The sequence below is a fragment of the Syzygium oleosum genome, unplaced genomic scaffold (genome assembly GCF_021117445.2).
Source record: "Syzygium oleosum isolate NSW1041296 unplaced genomic scaffold, Sole_v2.1 Sole_v2.09, whole genome shotgun sequence".
Lineage (NCBI taxonomy): Eukaryota > Viridiplantae > Streptophyta > Magnoliopsida > Myrtales > Myrtaceae > Syzygium > Syzygium oleosum.
Window position 1 is genome coordinate 3,011,958 of NW_026607493.1, and position 18,880 is coordinate 3,030,837.

The following is an 18,880-nucleotide window of genomic DNA, read 5'->3' on the forward strand; positions in this document are numbered from 1 at the left end:
CCCCCCTCTCTCTCTCTCTCTCTGCCCCACGAGCCCTGACCGGACAGCATTCGGCACATGAGCGACCGACTCACCACGTGGAAGGAGTTAAAAAGCCATCTCTCTCTAGAGAGAGAAACAGAGGAGAGGCCCCGGACTTTATCGTAGAGAGAGAGAGAGAGAAACACGTGGTTCGGTGTGAGGGAGGGAGGGGGAGAGGGAGCGGCCGTTAGTGGCGGTTAAAGCCGGGATGTAAAATAAAATAAATAAATAAAAATGGGGTGGTTAAATTAAACCGGAGCGGTGGCTCAGGGTTAACTCTTTTAACCATGGTTAGTCCCCTCCCTGCTTTAGCAGTTTCAGTTTTTTCCTTTTCTTTTTTTTTTCCCTCTGCCCAATCTCGCTATAAAGAGACGACTCCATCAGAGCTTCTTCTTTGACTCCATTTTTCCATTCTCTCGCTCTCATTCTTTCTCTCTTCCCCCCTTCGGAACAGAGCGCGCCGCGATTCGCGCGAACTTCTGGTTCCAGGAGCTAGCGAGATCGAGATCGCGAAAAATCGGCAATGCCGGCGTCTCCGAGATGGCTGTCCGCCAGCTTCGCGGTGTTCCTGGTGCTGCTTGTGTGCGCGGACGGCGGAGCGAGCGGCAAGGAGCGCTCGAGATCGAAGTAAGCCCCTCGGGAGTCGATTAGCGTCTCGTGTTGTGGCTCTAGCTCTGTTTTGGGAGTGAACCGTCTTGAAATCAACTGGCATTGTGATTTCGCCGGAGAACTCGCCGTTCTCTGCGCTCTTGATGCGTTCGTGATCAGCGCGCATCGTTTCTCTCTGATTTGATAGCTAAAGCTCTCGATTTAGCGCACGTTAATGGAGCTTTACATGAATAAGCGATCGGTGCATGCGATACAAAGTGCGCTTCCGTTTGCATGATGTGCGACGTTCGGTGCTCAGGCTGGTTTCTGCATGTGTACTCTTGCAGGCTCGACGAGAAGACCGAGAAGCTGCAGGGCCTGAAGAACTCATCAATGGCGAGCAGGTCAGTGCAGTAACTACCCTCGGCTCATTCAAACAGTGACTTCTATCTGCTGGATCTACACCGTCCACCTGGATAACACGAATAATAAATTTTTCCGCCATTATTTAAATAATTTAGTCACTTATTAAACAGCTAAACGAAAAAAATATTATTTTCTCGTTATATTCATATTACATTACATGCATTCGATGGAATCTCTTCTCAATAACTATGTTCAACAAGCGGCATCGGTCAATATGATTTTTACAAAATTGACGGCAACTTTTATTGCGAGTAACTCCGATCGTACGTCGAATAAATCAATTAGTTTCAGTGAATTTACTCTGTAAAACTAGTCTGATAATTGGGATGCAGGATGCTCATGAGTTTTTCCTTTGGGATGAGTTTAAATTAGTTTAGTGATTCTGGATCGTTAATTCAGTTATGATTATCCCGACCCTCGAGAAAAGGTTCGCTGTTCAGATCTACACCACTTTTGTTGACCGTGACCTTTGACATGCGAGCAGGAGTTTTCCGGGGACCAAAATGCCCCTCTCTGTTCCCCCCACCCTCTCGTGCTTCGCGTTTCGCTATCCTCTGCACCATTCACGGTGCAAGACTCGAAATGAGATCTCTCTCTGCTTTTGTTGATCTTGTGGAGTTAGAACATGCCGTGGAGTGAGCAGCGTGTTTTCCCAAATCCTCAGCCCAAATACGTTGCAACATCGAACGGACCAAGTTTATTGACTTAATAAGTGCAGCATCACTCCATAGATTTTTCCTCTGCTAGTGTGTTTTGCTGATCTTGCTGAAGCATCTTACATTCACCCATGTCGTTTCAAGCCTGAAGATATACAGGCACTTAGGTGAAAATGACGACAAAACCTTGAACCTGTTGTGGCATGGTGTGGTTAAGTTGGGTATAGATCAGATCAGGAGCACAGCATGCCATTAGTCCATTGGTTTCTTGAAATTAATTTCTTTCTTGATGTTACCACCTGCTGGTCCTTGACATTTCCGTCGCGCATTCCAGGTTCGGCGACGAACGGAATGAGCATGCAGTCGATAACCCGGAGGAAGTAGCTTCAATGGTTGATATGTGAGTCTCTCCCTCTCTCCCCCTCCCTTCGCTCATCATGTGATTGCATTTAATTTAAAAAAAGAGTCCTGCTTTTTCCCCTTTATGATAATCGAGATTGGCATGGGAGAATAATGATCACATGACCCGACCAGAGAACAGAGACAAAACCAATAAAGGCTTCTCTGCACCATTTCAGCTCTCTCTCTCCACCTCAGGATCCTGTCAAACGTTGTTGGTTTCTTTAATTCCTGCTCGAGACTGAGTAGAAAATTGGGGCCACCCTTTCCTTTGTAATAGGTTCGATCCGGCCGTCACCTTCTCTGCATTTAAGTAGAAAAGTAAGACAGTGAATCCCAATCCACCCAAGCTAGAGATCAACACTAATACTTTTGCCTATTTCGCAATTTGTTTGGAGATTGGTCCTTTCCGTATGGTTGTAAAAATACTAGGATATTGTTGTCAACGTGACTACCAAGGTTTCGGCTCTATCGTCACCGACTACTCTTTGCTTGAAAAGGAACAAGGAGTTCGATTATGACCACTCCGAGATGAGAAATAAAGGTTCTTATTGAGCAACGGTTAGTGTACTCGAGTCCTCATTAAATCTTATGTGAGATCTATGGTCATCAAAGATTGATTTCGGTGTGCCGAGTGCACATTAAAAAATATAAGATTGTAGTTTGTCGTCCTCCCTAATAATTTGAAATATATATGGATCTGATCATCTATGAAAAAAAAAATCTAAAACAAGTTGATCTAAAAGTCTCAAGACCACTGTCTCGACTAGTCGAGCCACTACTTTGTTATTATTTATTACTATAGTTACCGACTTTTCTCTATCCCCGTAAAATTCCTGGATTCTTTAACCGACAATACTAGTATAAAACGATATATTAGAATAGTGTCCCCAAAGATAACCTATCACGCTTGTCCCAAGAATCAGAGAGGAACCAAAACTCCCCCATGTTCTCTGCCAATCTTTGTTGGCCAGCTTTGCTTATCCACATGCCCATGTCGTAAGATCCGCTGATCACGCATTTATTTATAAGTGATTAAGCGTCTTTTTCAACAGTTTATCCAAATCAAGCACTACGATTGACCACCTTTAAATTCCCACACCCAATATTTTGCGCCATATCTCCTTTTCTAACCATAAGCTTTCTCGCTGGAACTTGTACATCCTGGACTTCAGCGATCCATAGTAACTTCACCGTACTTCAAATCTAGCCTTATTGTATCCGAATAGAGATGCCCTAAGGCTAAGGGTACCCTTTTAACATATCTCAGTGGGTAATTCTCAAATCCTCCAGACTCAGCATCGTTGATAATTGTTTGGTATCTAGCAAGACATTAGATCCACGACAACTAAGGCTCTGCCACTGCCCAGAATCAGAAATCTATCCTACATATCCTTTTCCATGGCTCCATCCTAGTATGGTGGGACAGAGCTAACATAAAACCGTGCCCTCACCCAGTAGCCAAGTGGCACAAAACATCCAAAAAGACAGATCATACATCTCCCTTGGGAGAAAATATTAACAACATTTTGCGAAGAAAATTTTCTCGGGGGTGATTGCAGGAGCGGACCTACTAACACAATCTCGCCTGAGTCCCACTATGAACACACGAGCAGGCCTTTTTATTTAAATGCCAGATCCACCGACACGCCCTGGGAGTCACAAACCGTGGCATTTATTGATTTGCCAAGGAATTCATGGATTCACCGCTTTGACTTTTCCGTAACACGAACCTTATCTGTCCGTATTGCCCATCCCCCGCATTTAACTCCCATCATCCACTCCCGCAAACGTAGGAAAGCCCTCATTCACTCCCCCGTCGGTGATTTTTTTTTTTGGACAAATCCGTCGGTGAAATTTAATAAGCTTGAGTCGAGTCATCAGATCACACGCTCAATCTCTAACTTTGATGTGGTTAGAGTAAAAGAATAGTACAAAAAAGGTACAAGACATGAAGTTCTAATGTCAAATTGACGTGGCCCCCTGGATGGAACATAAATGTCAACCATTCTTGGGAATGGGCAGAGTTCTACATTAGTAGTGCCCGGGTTGATGAAAGAATCACACTGAACATATGTACTATTTGACCGAATTTCAGGGAGAGTACGCGAAGCTAGAACATTGAGCACACAGTGTTATTGATCTTTCCCTAACATTTCTCAGGAGCATCCAGAACAGCACGGCGAGAAGGAACCTTGGATTCTTCTCTTGTGGGACTGGGAACTCGATTGATGATTGTTGGCGGTGCGATCCGAGGTGGTACCTACGTCGGAAACGTCTGGCTGACTGTGCCATCGGCTTTGGGCGCAATGCTGTCGGCGGTCGTGACGGCAAGTACTACGTAGTGAGCGACCCAGGTGATGACGACCCAGTCAACCCACGGCCCGGCACACTCCGCCATGCCGTCATCCAGGACAGGCCCCTGTGGATAGTGTTCAAGAGAGACATGGTGATCACCCTGAAGCAAGAACTCATCATGAACAGCTTTAAGACAATTGATGGACGCGGGGCCAACGTGCACATTGCTAATGGGGCCTGCATTACGATTCAATTCATTACTAATGTCATCATCCACGGTGTTCATATTCATGACTGCAAGTCCACTGGCAACGCCTTGGTTCGAAGCTCGCCTTCACATTACGGGTGGAGAACGATGGCTGATGGGGACGGCATTTCCATTTTTGGTGCGAGCCACATTTGGATTGACCACAATTCTCTCAGCAATTGCGCTGACGGCCTCATCGATGCTATTATGGGCTCGACTGCTATTACAATCTCCAACAACTATTTCACGCATCACAATGAGGTGAATCCACAAACTAAATCCTCCCTTGGTTGCATTAAATGAGGACAAAATAGTTATCATCAAATGGGAGATTGCTGAAGCAATTTGCTACTTATGAAAACAGGTGATGCTGCTGGGTCATAGTGATTCGTATGTAAGAGATAAGAGCATGCAAGTTACCATTGCCTACAATCATTTTGGAGAAGGGCTCATCCAAAGAATGCCCAGGCACTGACTCTTTCGATGAATCTTTTTATTGACCTGTGTCCGTGAATCATGTCATCTGTGATTGATTGCTAACTTGATATGATCTGCACAATTTTTCAGATGTAGACATGGGTACTTCCATGTGGTGAACAATGACTATACACACTGGGAGATGTATGCGATTGGTGGGAGCGCCGAGCCCACTATCAACAGCCAGGGAAATCGGTACCTCGCTCCCTTAAACCCCTTCGCCAAAGAGGTAACAAAATTAGAGACAAATTGCACAATTAATGCTTTCAAAGGAAGTCATTGTTCTCCGAAGAGCAGGTTATGAATTACTAAAAATATACTTTATCAGGTGACAAAGAGAGTCGACACATCGACAAGCGTGTGGAAGAGCTGGAACTGGAGATCATCAGGAGATCTCATGTTGAATGGAGCATTCTTCACACCCTCAGGAGCCGGAGCTGGAGTCAGCTATGCCCGGGCTTCGAGCTTAGGGGCTAAATCTTCTTCCTCAGTCGGTACGCTGACGTCCAATGCCGGAGTGCTTGTTTGCCGCTGGGGCCGTGCGTGCTAGTTCCAGATCACCCCAAGTTGATAGAGAGACAGAAACAGAAGAAATATAGAGGACTGAAGAAGTGGCTCAGTTCTTTTTCTTTTTCTTTTTCTCTCCGCCTTTATATTATGGCCACGGCAGTCGATATTACATCTGACCACGTTAAATTACTTTCCTTCTTTATTCGCGCATAGTCCGATGATTATTCGGGAGAAGCGTACATTTTCATCGCAGTGTGCCAAATGTATAAAAAGATTTGTACACTCGTTTCAATGTCATTGATCGACCTCGGCCTGAGTTTGGGTGCCGATGGGTTGTTCACTTCCCCAACTTACCCTCCATTTATTCAAAGTGGAATTGCCAAAATCCGACTAGTGCCGAGCAGGATGAAGCTGAAGGTTTCGGTTTATTAATCTTCTATTGGAGTGAAGGAAACTAAAACTATCATCAGAATATGAAGGGGAAAAATGTTAACAAAGTCCTAAACCTTTTGCATGTTGAACAAAGAATATTTTCCTGAGGAAGTCAATCAGTTTTCCTCTCTGATTTTTTCATTTTATATAATGTCAGATATACGATGTATATATACACAAAGACAGCCTATTCTAAGCTATACACAATATTGGACTTTCTACAATTCAGTAAATAAATGGAATAAAATATTGAACTCCTTAAATTACAACCTTCCTATTCAGTTTATCCTACAACTCACACCAATACTCCCCCTCAAGTTGGTGCATAAATGTCTTTGATGCCCAACTTGTCAAGTGAGTTGTGGAAGATCCTACCGGAGATAGCCTTTGCAAGTATGTCAGCCAGTTGGTCTTCGGATTTGACATGCAGGAACCGAACTATCTTGCCATCAAGATTCTATTTGATGAAGTGTCGATCTACCTCAATGTGCTTAGTACGATCATGCTAACTTGGATTGTGAGAAATGTCAATAGCTGCTTTATTATCGCAGAACAGATTCATTTTGGACTTAGGAACAAAGCTAATTTCCGTCATCAATCGTTTAATCCAAAGGAGCTCATAGAGCCCATTAGCTATTCCTCTTGGCTTCAACACTCGATAAAGCTACTACTTTCTATTTCTTGCTCCTCCATGTAACTAGATTCCCTCCTATAAAAATAAAGTCGCCTGAAGTTGATTTCCTGTCAGTAATACTCCCAGTCCAATCTGCATCTGTATAACCATCAATATTAAGATGATTATGCTTTGAGAACAAAAGTCCTTTTCCAAGAGCAGACTTTAGGTAACGAAGAATCCGAACCACAGCATCAATATGATCTTTTCTAGGTGAATGCATAAACTGACTAACTATGCTCACCGCATATGCAATATCTGGACAAGTATGAGATAAATAAATTAATTTACCCACCAACCTTTGATATCTCTCCTTATGAGTTGGTGCTTGATCTGGGTACTCTCCAAGCTTGTGATTCTGAACAATAGGTGCATCCGCCGGCTTACAATCTGGCATTCCCACTTCTGATAGTAAATCTAATGCATATTTCCTTTGAGAAAGAAATATACCTTCTTTCGATCTGGCCACTTCAATACCCAAAAAATATTTGAGTCCCTCAAGATTTTTCATCTCAAATTCAGCGGATAATCTTTCTTAGAGTTTGGAGATCTCGTCTATGTCATCCCCTGTTATAATCATGTCATCCACATAAATTATTAAAGCTGTTACATTTGTTTAATGTCGTTTCAGAAACAATGTATGGTCTGTGTCACTTTGAGTGTAACCATAATTCTTCATAGCTAGGTTAAATCTACCGAACCAAGCACGGGGTGACTGTTTTAATCCACACTGTGAGCGTTGCAATTTACATACAACACTTGGTTGTGAGGGAACTTCGTATCTAGGAGGAACATCCAAATAAATTTCTTCTTCAAGATCGCCGTGGAGGAAGGCATTTTTGACATCAAATTGGTGCAACGGCCATTCTAAATTCACAGCAAGAGATAACAAAACTCGAATGGTATTCAGTTTTGCAACCGGAGAGAAAGTCTCTTGGTAATCTATGCCATACGTCTGTGTATACCCTTTTGCCCCAAGCCTTGCCTTATATCTCTCAATCGACCCATCCGCCCTATGTTTAATGGAGAAAACCCATTTACATCCAACCGCCTTTTTCTTCAGGCAATGCCACAAGCTTCCAGGTTTCATTTTTCTGTCGTGCCTCCATTTCCTCTTTCATCGCCTGGGTTCGCTTTGGTTCTTCTAAGGTCTCTTGTACCCCACTAGGAACATGGATTGAAGACACATTGTGTATAAATGTCCTAAGACGTCCAGATAATCTCCGCGTTGATACATAGTTTGCAATGGGATATATGGATTTTCTTTCCTCCACATCTGGTGAGTACCGGTTCGGGGGCTTCCCACGATTATGTCTGAAATGTAATTTATATCCAACAGAGACATTTGAATCATCAAGAGAAGAGGGTGTGATAGGAGAACTTGCCTTGAGGATATTCTCAGGAGATGGGTTGTGTACTGGAGAGAGAGGGGATTCAGCACCTGGTTTAATTAGCTTCCTGTTCTTGCACGATTATGCCTGAGCCTATTCTTGTTCCTGTTTCAGCTTTCGTCACTTCCTGCCCAGCCTGCTCAAGCTGTACGGCTTGCCCCTGCTCAGCCCCCATTGTGGTATCTCCACCACCATTCCCACCATCAGTTTGCACTAAGATGTTGCTCTCACAATCCCACCAATTTTGCCTTTCAACTTGCTTCTCCCCCTGAAAGGAAGAATTGGGTGCTGGATAAAAACTGTCTGATTCTATGAACATCACATCCATGGTAACATACGTACGTTTGGTAGCAGGATTGTAACATCGATACCCCTTTTGGTGTGTTCCATACCCCAGAAAAATACAACGAACTGCGTAGGGATCAAGCTTAGTATGTTGATTTTTATGGAGATGTACAAAGGCAACACGTCCAAATATTTGAGGGGGAATTACCAAAATCGAGGGTAGAGAAACATATCGTGAAAAAGCCTGTAATGGAGTTTGAAAATTCAACACTTTTGAAGGCATCCGATTCAAAAAGTAAACTGCTATGACCATAGCACTATCCCAGTATTTACTCGGCACATGACTACCAATCAATAGCGCACAAGTAGTTTCCAAAATATGTCTATTCTTCCGTTCAGCTACCCCATTTTGCTATGGTGTATGTGTACATGAAGTCTCAACGAATTCCGGAGACAACAGTACTTGGGGAAGGCCCCCAAACATCTGAATAGATCAACGCAAAAGGAACTTCACTTTTATTTAAGCATATCGGAAAAGGAACACTATGACTTTTAGCCAAAATGCAAGTCTCACATTGAAAAACTGAATCTGATATACCAGAAAATAATTCAGGAAATAAATGCTTCATATAACTAAATGACGGGTGTCCCAAGTGATGATGCCATAGCCAAATCTGTCTTTCCTTGCTACTAGATGAGTGTCGAATATGGTTCACATGACCAAGATTGAAATCATCTATGTAGTACAACCCCCCTCTCTTACTACCACGCCCAATGATCTCCTTTGTGAGAATATCCTAAAAGAGGCAAAAATTAGGGTAACACAATTAAGCTCCTCGGTAGCTTGGCCTACAAACATCAATTTATTTGATAAGGATGGAACTAGCAAAGTATTAGATATAGAGAGTGAGGTTGAAAGAGCAACGGTCCCGACTCCTGTCACAGGATAAGTTCGTCCATTTGCATTAGCAACACTACGTCGTCTTGGTTGTGAAACTTTGACAAAGTCGTTCGGATTGAAGGTCATGTGATCAGTTACCCCTAAATAAATAATCCAGCCACTACATTCATCTTGATTAGAGCTAAGTAATGCAAAACCATGATTACCTTCATTATCGAGAGTAGTTGAATCACTGGGAGATTTTACTTGGGAAACCAAACATAAGTGAGGTTCTGCGTTTGCCAAGGAAGCTTTCTCTTTTCCGCTACTCTCTTCGGCTTCAGCTTGTTTCTGTGCCTTGAGTTCCTTCCACCAATCTGGGTACCCATGTAGCTTAAAGCCTATTTCATGGGTATGTTTCGAATTTCCATAATGTGTACAACCACTACTCGACTGTGATCTAACCCTTGAGGGAATATTCTTCTTTCCACCTCTTGCAGAAAAAGTAGTTCTAGTCACCTGAAGCATTGGCATCCGTTGAGGTTCCGTCTTGACTCCTTTGGACGTGGCAGCAGCATGTATTGAATCGGTGCCTGACATCATCACTGCTTGGCAGACATCTTCCCTACGAACCCGAGCGTAGGCTTGTTCAATCGTGGGGAATGGTTGCATCTGGAGCACATCAGCCCATACATTATCCAGACGATTGTCCAACCCATCAAGGAAAAGATAAACTCTGTCCTCCTGTATAGTTGAATTGTACCTCTCTATATCAACATGACAGATCATTGGGTTTGGACGACGGAAATCAATATCCCTCCACAAGCCTTGAAGACCATTGTAGTAAGTTTCAATAGGTCCTCCAGCTTGTTTCATTCTAGTCACAAGTCTCTTCAAATCATAACTTGAGAAGTATCCGTTCCATCAAAAAAGGTTGTAGCAATAGAATCCGACTCCATCTTTGCAGTTGGGAAACGAATAAAATTACCTATCAAGACCGGATCCATGGAATTAATCAACCATCCCTTCACTGTTGAATCATCGATTTTCCATTTTCTAAATGTTGGATCCGTCAATTGGGGTTGAGGAAGTTCCCCATTAATGTATCCCAATTTGTCTTTGCCTAAGATCTACATCTCGACAACTTGGGACCAAAGGCCATAGTTGGTGCCGTCCAACTTAATGGCGATCTGGGCTGCGGGAGTCTGAATTTGCATTTGATTCTAGTTCAAAATCTGCTGCATCTTGCTCGTCAAGTCCTCGAGGATAGCTGCTGTAAGGGAGCTCTCACTCCGTTCCTGGTGGGTTACCAAGCTGGTTTCTTTTGCCATGGTTTCCGATCACGTAGTATTAGGATCACTGCTCTAACACCATGTTGAACAGAGAATATTTTCCTGAGGAAATCAATCAATTTTCCTCTCTGATTTTTTCATTTTATATAATGACAGATACACAATGTATATATACACAAAGACAGTCTATTCTAAGCTGTACACAATATTGGACTTTCTACAAATCAAGAAATAAACAGAATAGAATATTGGACTCCCTAAATTACAACCTTCCTATTCAGTTTATCCTACAACTCACACCAACATTGCATTGGTGCCAATTGAGTCCTAAATATTTTGTCTTTGTGCCAATTCAATCATTCCCGCTAATTTTGGCCGGATTTTGGTGACGTGGACGCCGGCCGGCACTGACGTGGATAATTTTTAATAATTTTTTAATAATTTTTCGATTTTTTAATTATTTTTTCTAATTTTTTTCTTTTCTTTTTTGGCTTTCTTCCTCCCATGGCAAGTGGCTGGCCGAGCTACCCTCGCCCGGCTAGGCAACGCACGGCGCGGCCTGGGTGAGCCCTGGCGAGGGTCGGCCTCGCGAGGCCTTGCCTGGGTGAAGGTTCCCCTCGCTAGGACGCTCTTGCCGAGGCCTGTGGCGGGCAACTGCGGCCTCGCCCAAGCGAGGCCAACCAACCCCGCCATGGCCGGGGTGGCCAGTCACCGGAAAAAGGCTGAAGAAAGAAGAAAGAAAAAGAAAAGAAGGAAAAAAAATAAAAAAAATAATTAAAAAATCGGAAAAATATTAAAATATTATTAAAAATTGTCCACGTTAGCGCCGACGGCGCCACGTAGGCCGACTGGCATCCACATCACCAAAATCCGGCCAAAATTAGCCGAAAGGACAGAATTAGCTCAAAGACAAAAAGTCTAGAACTAAATTGGCACAAAAAAAAGTTTATGATTAAATTGACATCAATGCAAAAGATTGACTTTTTTGATACTTTTCCCGAATATGAAGTGTGCCTAACGCATAAGCAGTGATGGACTGAGCCCAAAGGCAATGCATGTTGGGATTTTGGTAACCAAATCCCATAGAAGGTGAATGAGTAGTGTGATTTAGACAGTTTTGTTTTTCACTGAATAGACATGTTGGTTCAGACAGTTTTGTTTTTCATCGAACAGATATGCTTTTGTTTTGGAATTTTTTTTTGGACAGATATGTCTGTTCGTGAACCGAACGAAACTTTTTAGTTCTTCGTGACTCTTCATTGTTTTTAAATAAAACAAAAAACATTTGTGTTTTTTGCGCGGCATTTTTCTACTGCTCTCTTATTCTTCATCAGTGTCATTTTCGTGCGATTAATCTGCAAAGTTGCGTTCAAAGGTTTCCTTTGAAGAAGTACCGCTTCATAAGAAAAGCGATTCGTTCTATCATGGGAGACAATTGTTCAAGAATCATGGGTACCGGTGAAGGGGACAAATTATCTTAAGGACACAACGTGAATTCATTGGACTTGGATCATTCGTCAATATTCGGATTACTCATCTGCGCTTTAAGATTTGTCGAACAACTTAGTTTTTGCACGTACGAACACTTAAGAATCAACAATGCAATCATGTAACAAGCCCTGAGCATTTTAATCTTTTGCTACAGTTTCTAGTCTGTGGACCCTGTGTGCGAATCTTCAAAAACAACAAGAAGGTGAACTTGGCAAGAAACCTCGCTGGTCGCGTACTAAAGCAAGCTGAAGAATCAAATTTCACCATAAAGCATCAAAACTTGATGTTGTGGAGCAGAACAAGAAAGAATCGCGCGAGAGAGCCATGCGTCGAAATTGCTGGAGGTCGTGCCTCGCTCTCGCCTCTCTAAGAGGAATCCGCAGCCTCACCTGTCGAGCCCCTTCACCTGGACGTGAAACCGGTGAGCTCGTCAGGCCGATGACCGCTGGTTGTGTGCTTCCGTGCAGAGGTATGGATCTACCTACCGATTTGCTCCTCGTCCTCTGTTCTAGTCATTTACCTTTCCTGGTGTACTGCATAATGCTGAATTTACAGCACCGTTGTTTTTCAAAGTTGATACGGTAAATGATGGGCCATCTTCTTTTGGGCTCTTTGAATAGAGTCGACTCGTTTAAATCTCAATTATAGTCAACTGCATCACTTTCATATACAAACGTTGTAAATGAATCTTACTTTCCTTCTTCATATACAACTGAATGAACGTCATAGGTAGCAAGCTAATCAGGCAAGCGTCACCTTGTCATTTCGTGCGATTTCTTTCGAGTAGCCATCTCAATTGTCAATGTCGTCGAACGAATCATACAAATTGTACTACTAATTAACATAATCAATATACAATAAATGGTTTGATCCTATAAATGATATTCAAATACCAATAAATTTACCTCTTAGGACACTAGGGAATATTCGAACATCTCGGTTCAGATAAATTTTCACGATCGCGCACAGATTGCCCCGAGTCACGTGGCATCGGGTGAGGTTCTAGTCTCTGACGATGGGCCTTGACATGACTCTCTAGATTACTTTAAATACATGATGCGAGGATATATGTACGAGGAGAGATACGTCATCTTCCAAATCAAAACCACTTGTCCGCAACGAAAATCGTATACGAATGGAGGGATGTTCGGGCATTGTTTGCGCATGATGCTATGCAATAAGAGCGAGGAGCTACGACGACGCTGTGAACGTACGGAGAAGAGGCGGCCGACCGTTGATTGGTCAACCAAGGGGCCCCTCACGAAACCACTGGCCATCCCCGACATTGGACGGGCCATGACCGTTAACCATGACCGTCCACTGATTCTCGAACCTCGCTCTGGTTTTCTTTTCAGTTCGATAGAGAGAGAGAGAGAGAGAGAGAGAGAGAGAGAGAGATACATTCTCGTCTCAACTCGACTCGAAGCTGTTCAAGAAGGCGTCGTTCCCGTAGGTCCTTCTGTAAGTCGCATATTCCTCTCGCTGAACCGAAGGGCAATAACGAAAGCTGATTCGGCCATGTCGAGCACCGCCGGACTGGTGATTCCCTGCAAAGGTGTGTATAGTTTCGGAACCTCGCTCGCCTGTTCCCTGACTTCTCCGCTTCGGTTCATCGAATGACGTTCGTCGTCGCAGGCGTGATTGTTTTGACGTGGGTTCTGTTCGGTTTGGGTTTTGGCTTTGTTCGTTCTAGCCTTCTAGGTGCATTTGCGTGATGATATATTGCCAGAGCAAAGCGTGGTCTCGCGCCCTTTTTATTTTTCGACGCCGCGTCGTGATTTGTGAGATTATTTTGATTTTGATGTTTGGTTGTTGTAGCGGCGGTGGCGTGGGAAGCAGGGAAGCCGCTGGTGATACAGCAGGTGGAGGTGGCTCCGCCGCAGGCCATGGAAGTGAGGATGAAGGTCAAGTACACCTCGCTCTGCCACACCGATCTTTACTTCTGGGAAGCCAAGGTCAGTGACTCTGTTGCTCAGTAGGGTCATAGCTCCATCAATTCATTCCTCCATTTCCTCTTTTTCGTTTCTTTCTTTCTTACTTTCTTTCTTTCTTTCTTTTTTGGCTTCTCTGAACGTCAATTTACAGGTAGTGCATGTGATTTACACAATCTAGATTAGTACACTTAGGGACTTACCATACAGTTGTCTTTAATTGTCTAGGAGAAAAGACTCTACGTATTGCTCCTTATCACCTCGGTGGTGTCTCGGAACGCGTCCATACTTAATGATACGCCTTGTGAATTTCTGAGAATTCCCAAATCAAGGATTTCTAGTGCAGGAAAAAGAGGAGAGGAAAAGTTGAAACAGAAAGAATGTCTTGAGGACAAAATGGTTGACTCTTTCTCTCCGGACGAAAGGAAGTGATGATTTTATTTCCTTCCTCAAGTCCTGGTTTTTCTTCCCAAAGCAAAATAGGGACTGGATTTGGGACAATATGTTTAAAAGTCAGTCATGCCTGCATTCTCTGCTGCCTAACCTCGGAAGAAAAGCATGATTCGAGTTATAAATTCTGGTATGATGATGCTAAGAGCTTGGCCTTGTATATAGCTCTAAGGCCTGGTGTGTTTGGGTTCTTGTTTCAGGGTCAGACGCCATTATTTCCTCGCATTTTTGGCCATGAAGCTGCTGGGTATGCTCTTAATCCTCTAACATTTACATGTTGGTATCAAATTTTAACTATTCCAATTTCTACTTGTTTTTTCTTTCCTTCGCTGCTCTACGAATGAGCAATTCATCTTCTTTCATAAAATTATGAAGACATAAAAAGTCTAAGAGAAAAAGGATTTAAGGCTTAGAGCTCCGGAAAGTAGGTTTTTCAGTTTCGCATCTGACTGAATTGTGGCAAAAGTGGACATGATTGTTCATTGACAAGCAACAAGAAGTACCGTATCAGTTGTCATATCTGTATTAAAGAACAGGTTGCCTCTAGAACAGCCAAGAATATCAAGTGTTGTGACTTGTCTGAATTTCTTTTGGAACTTGATATCAATTTCCCTTTGTCACATTCTCATATCTCAAGTTTCAATTTCACTCATAGGGATGTCCTCCTTTGAGTCATATGTGGAATCATTTTCCAGTGTCGACATTTTGTATGGAAACAGTTTTCATACTTGAAATTCTAAAGCACGTGATGGAACTTTTGCTGCAGATGGCATGAACAGCGGGTCACTTAATCTTGCCTGTTACTAATTTCCATTAAATTTCTGCAATGCCTCCTCCAAGATAGTGAAACGTACTTTGTGGCTCTGATGGTAAAACAGACATGTCAATAATTCAAACTCAGAAGAATCAACGAAAGAGTTATTAAATATAGGTAAATCGCTGATGTGGTACTAACCAGTCAAGTCTTTATTTTTCTAGAATTAAGACTCAGCTGCTGAGCATTTGCTTCAGGCTTGGATTGCAGAGCTAAAATGACCTGTTGCTAAATTTTCATTCCGCAGGGTGGTGGAGAGTGTTGGAGAAGGGGTGACAGATGTTGCAGTTGGGGATCATGTGCTTCCAGTGTTCACAGGGGAGTGTGGAGAATGTAGGCATTGCCAGTCTGAGGAAAGCAACATGTGCGATCTCCTAAGAATCAATACCGACAGAGGCGTTATGCTTAGTGATGGGAAATCTAGATTTTCCATAAATGGTTCACCAATAAATCACTTTCTGGGCACATCCACTTTCTGTGAATATACAGTTGTTCACGCAGGCTGTCTAGCAAAGATTAACCCTCTTGCACCTTTGGATAAAGTCTGTATTCTCAGTTGCGGCATCTCCACCGGTTGGTCTGACCGAATTTTGATTGTTGACTTCTATATCTAAAGTCAAATTGCCATTCAAGTAATTGAACTTGTTGTCTGTGGAAGTTCAGGATTAGGAGCCACATTGAACGTTGCGAAGCCGAAACAAGGTTCCTCTATTGCTATATTTGGACTGGGAGCTGTCGGCCTAGCTGTAAGCTGTCACGATCTCTTCGATATGAAAATACTGCCGAAGAATTTTTCTGGTTCTATGACATTTCTGGTTTCCTGATTTTCTCAGGCTGCAGAAGGTGCTAGAATTGCAGGTGCATCAAGAATTATTGGAGTTGATTTGAATCCTAACAGGTTTGAGGAAGGTAGTAATGCACTTCTTCTTTCTTTGTTGATCCTAATAGAAAATATAAGGAGGTAGAGCTGAATGAAATTCCTTATTCTCGTTTCTCATTTCTAATTCCAGCCAAGAAGTTTGGAGTGACTGAATTCATTAACCCAAAGGATCATGATAGACCTGTTCAACAGGTTCTGCGTTCTTGACCTGTTCCTCTATTTTAAACTCTGTGTTTCATTCCTCACAAGTTTTTCAATATTCTTTTAGGGTAGATACCTTCCTTTTGGTGTTGGTGAAACTCTGTATACAGTCATTTGTGACTTGACTTCCAATGAATGCAGGTTATTGCTGAAATGACTAATGGTGGTGTTGATAGGAGTGTGGAGTGCACTGGCAACATCAATGCCATGGTTTCAGCTTTTGAATGTGTTCATGATGTAAGTAATTGACAACCGCAGTGGCATTTTTCTACTTGTAGGCATTTCTCTCGTCATTTATTTTGTCTAAATTGCTGACATGAAAAATGATGAGCAGTGACACCATTTTAATGCTCAAGTTGAGCCTCTCTCTGTTTGGGGTGGCAATTACTTACAGGACACAATAACGCCGCTCGAACACGACACAAAATTAGCAGGTTCAGGTTGGGGTTTATCGTGTTCGGATCAATTTCGTGTCGACCGGTAACACGCAATTAATAATTGTGTCGTATTGATGTCTAACCCACCAGATATTAACGAATCAGTGTTGACAAAACTTATACACGATCCATTTAGACACGATTAGCTAAAAGACACAATTTCCATGCTATTCGCTAATAGCTTTGAAATTGATGACATTTCATTGACTATGACAGTGTGTTTTAATATGATTTGATGATATTTTGTTAACAGATTATTGCAATTGGTAGATAGATTTTATTGAATATTGAAGATATTTCATGTTAGGTTCGTGTTGGTGAGTTGATTTGTGTCGATGGGTTAATTTCGTGTCATAGGAGGTCGTGCAATCATGTTGACTCGTCAAGCCGATTTTTAGTCGTAATTACACAGGTCATGTCATGTCAACCTGTTAATTTTAGGATCATGTTCATGTCAAGTAGGTAAATACGATTAACTAGTCATCTCGGTTTCACGACACCGTCACGATCCGCGAACACGAATTGGCACCACTCCCTCTGATGCTAACCAACTGGCTTCCTTTTTCTACTAATTGTTGCTTTTCTGGCTGTTGCAAATTCAGGGATGGGGTGTGGCTGTGTTGGTTGGAGTCCCTAACAAAGATGCGGTTTTCATGACAAAGCCCATCAATGTTCTCAATGAAAGAACGCTCAAGGGGACATTTTTTGGGAACTATAAACCTCGGAGTGATCTTCCTTCTGTCGTTGATATGTACATGAACAAGGTAAAAGACAAGTGTCCGAGTTTTCTGACTTCTTCCTCTTTTATCTTCTGTCATTGACTCATTGAGAACAGGCAACAGATTATCAACCAAAAGTTCTGACCTCTTTTCCTGCAGAAACTGGAGTTGGATAAGTTTATTACTCATCGAGTGCCTTTCTCCGAAATCAATAAGGCCTTCGATTGGATGGTGAAGGGAGAGAGCTTGAGGTGCATCATCAGTATGGAAGAGTAGGATTGGTGTTGGATGATCATGAATTATCTCTCCTTATGTTGGTGCTAATAACTTATCTTTTTCCATCGTGAGATAATGACATTTAAAAGAACATGCAGCTATTGAGGCGCCTCATATATTTGTGGCCTTCTTTTTCATATGAGAAGCAATAAGAGTGAAGTTCCCAGATCCTCTTCGTTTTTTTCTTTTCCCCTTGTCATTCCATGATTCCATGTCCTAATACATCTTGCTAAGATTACATTGCAGGTGATGTTTGTTGCGACTATGGCTATAATTTGTACTGCTTGACTGTGCGACTTTCCAAGTTTTAACAGCACTTGTCAGTCGGCCTACAGTACCATTTTGTCAAACTTTCAGAGTATGTTCACTAGGAGGTGCACTGGTTTGGCAGTGCAATTTGAAGTTTCTGCGCTTAACCTAGTAACCCGAATAGAGAGAGTCAAATGGTAGTTCAACCTATCTCAATGTTGGGCAAGGTTTTGTGTCTGCTGGGTTTTCGCGCAAGTTCTCGAAGAACTCAGTGATTCATAGTTTCGATCGCGGTGCTGATTGTCTTAGAAAAACTCAAATTAACATGCATTCAATTGTGTATTTTCTCATATTTGTTTCTCCGGGTCAAGCATGATAATTAACAAGGGGTCGAGTGCGGACATCAAATTCTGTTGGTTAATTTTTATTTGCCAGTCACCATTAAAAGAGAGTGCAGACACACTTTGACGATGTACAGAGGATTTATGATCATCCAGAGCAGCAACAAGACACTTCTATGACCGGCTTGTTTGCATGCTTTGTTGCCGTCCGGGTAGTTCGACTACGGCCCTAAGCACCCTTACAATGGTGGCAACCGCCCTACCATGCTGCCCGCATAATCAACATGAAACTCATCGTGATTTTTCTTATAAATATCCAATGGAAAGAAAAACTGATTATTAATCATGCCGTTGAATTTTTGTCCCTCTAAAAGTGGCGAAGCCTGGTCCGATCATCACTAGACACTTCTTGCTGGTATCTAGTAGGACACCCTTGATAAAACAAGTTTGAACTGTCAGGTGCATTAACATTAGACCCCAGATTTCTATAAAAACATTGCTCAATTGGACCTCTAA

At 42.5% G+C, this 18,880-nt stretch overlaps 2 protein-coding genes across 4 annotated transcripts; both read left to right on the top strand.

The window, feature by feature from the left end:
• The first annotated feature begins 431 nt into the window (after positions 1 to 431).
• Positions 432 to 5,971, top strand: LOC115673674 (probable pectate lyase 8). 2 transcript variants are annotated; one of them, XM_030595907.2, is made up of 7 exons: positions 432 to 648; positions 957 to 1,013; positions 2,026 to 2,091; positions 4,254 to 4,896; positions 5,000 to 5,103; positions 5,203 to 5,341; positions 5,441 to 5,971. In XM_030595907.2, the coding sequence occupies exons 1-7, from the start codon at positions 545 to 547 to the stop codon at positions 5,660 to 5,662; spliced, it is 1,335 nt and encodes a 444-aa protein (XP_030451767.2). In that variant the 5' UTR covers positions 432 to 544; the 3' UTR covers positions 5,663 to 5,971. The 2 variants fall into 2 exon arrangements, with proteins under 2 accessions (XP_030451767.2, XP_056170197.1); XM_056314222.1 differs by lacking the exon at positions 957 to 1,013.
• A 6,368-nt stretch (positions 5,972 to 12,339) lies between these two features.
• LOC115673640 (alcohol dehydrogenase-like) lies at positions 12,340 to 17,942 on the top strand. 2 transcript variants are annotated; one of them, XM_056314946.1, is made up of 10 exons: positions 12,340 to 12,535; positions 13,885 to 14,021; positions 14,648 to 14,694; positions 15,509 to 15,834; positions 15,925 to 16,007; positions 16,095 to 16,170; positions 16,272 to 16,333; positions 16,484 to 16,579; positions 17,382 to 17,543; positions 17,658 to 17,942. In XM_056314946.1, the coding sequence occupies exons 1-10, from the start codon at positions 12,391 to 12,393 to the stop codon at positions 17,772 to 17,774; spliced, it is 1,251 nt and encodes a 416-aa protein (XP_056170921.1). In that variant the 5' UTR covers positions 12,340 to 12,390; the 3' UTR covers positions 17,775 to 17,942. The 2 variants fall into 2 exon arrangements, with proteins under 2 accessions (XP_056170921.1, XP_030451720.2); XM_030595860.2 differs by lacking the exon at positions 12,340 to 12,535 and adding an exon at positions 13,233 to 13,621.
• The last annotated feature ends 938 nt before the right edge of the window (positions 17,943 to 18,880 follow it).

What these genes read in the sequence shown, in the direction of transcription:
- LOC115673674 (XM_030595907.2), top strand. Translation starts at nt 545, where the DNA reads ATGCCGGCGTCTCCGAGATGGCTGTCCGCCAGCTTCGCGGTGTTCCTG. An exon ending in AACTCATCAATGGCGAGCAG is followed by an intron (nt 1,014 to 2,025) that starts GTCAGTGCAGTA and finishes CGCGCATTCCAG; the next exon opens with GTTCGGCGACGAACGGAATG. An exon ending in CTCATCCAAAGAATGCCCAG is followed by an intron (nt 5,104 to 5,202) that starts GCACTGACTCTT and finishes ACAATTTTTCAG; the next exon opens with ATGTAGACATGGGTACTTCC.
- LOC115673640 (XM_030595860.2), top strand. Translation starts at nt 13,234, where the DNA reads ATGCTATGCAATAAGAGCGAGGAGCTACGACGACGCTGTGAACGTACG. An exon ending in TTTACTTCTGGGAAGCCAAG is followed by an intron (nt 14,022 to 14,647) that starts GTCAGTGACTCT and finishes TTCTTGTTTCAG; the next exon opens with GGTCAGACGCCATTATTTCC. An exon ending in TGGGAGCTGTCGGCCTAGCT is followed by an intron (nt 16,008 to 16,094) that starts GTAAGCTGTCAC and finishes TGATTTTCTCAG; the next exon opens with GCTGCAGAAGGTGCTAGAAT.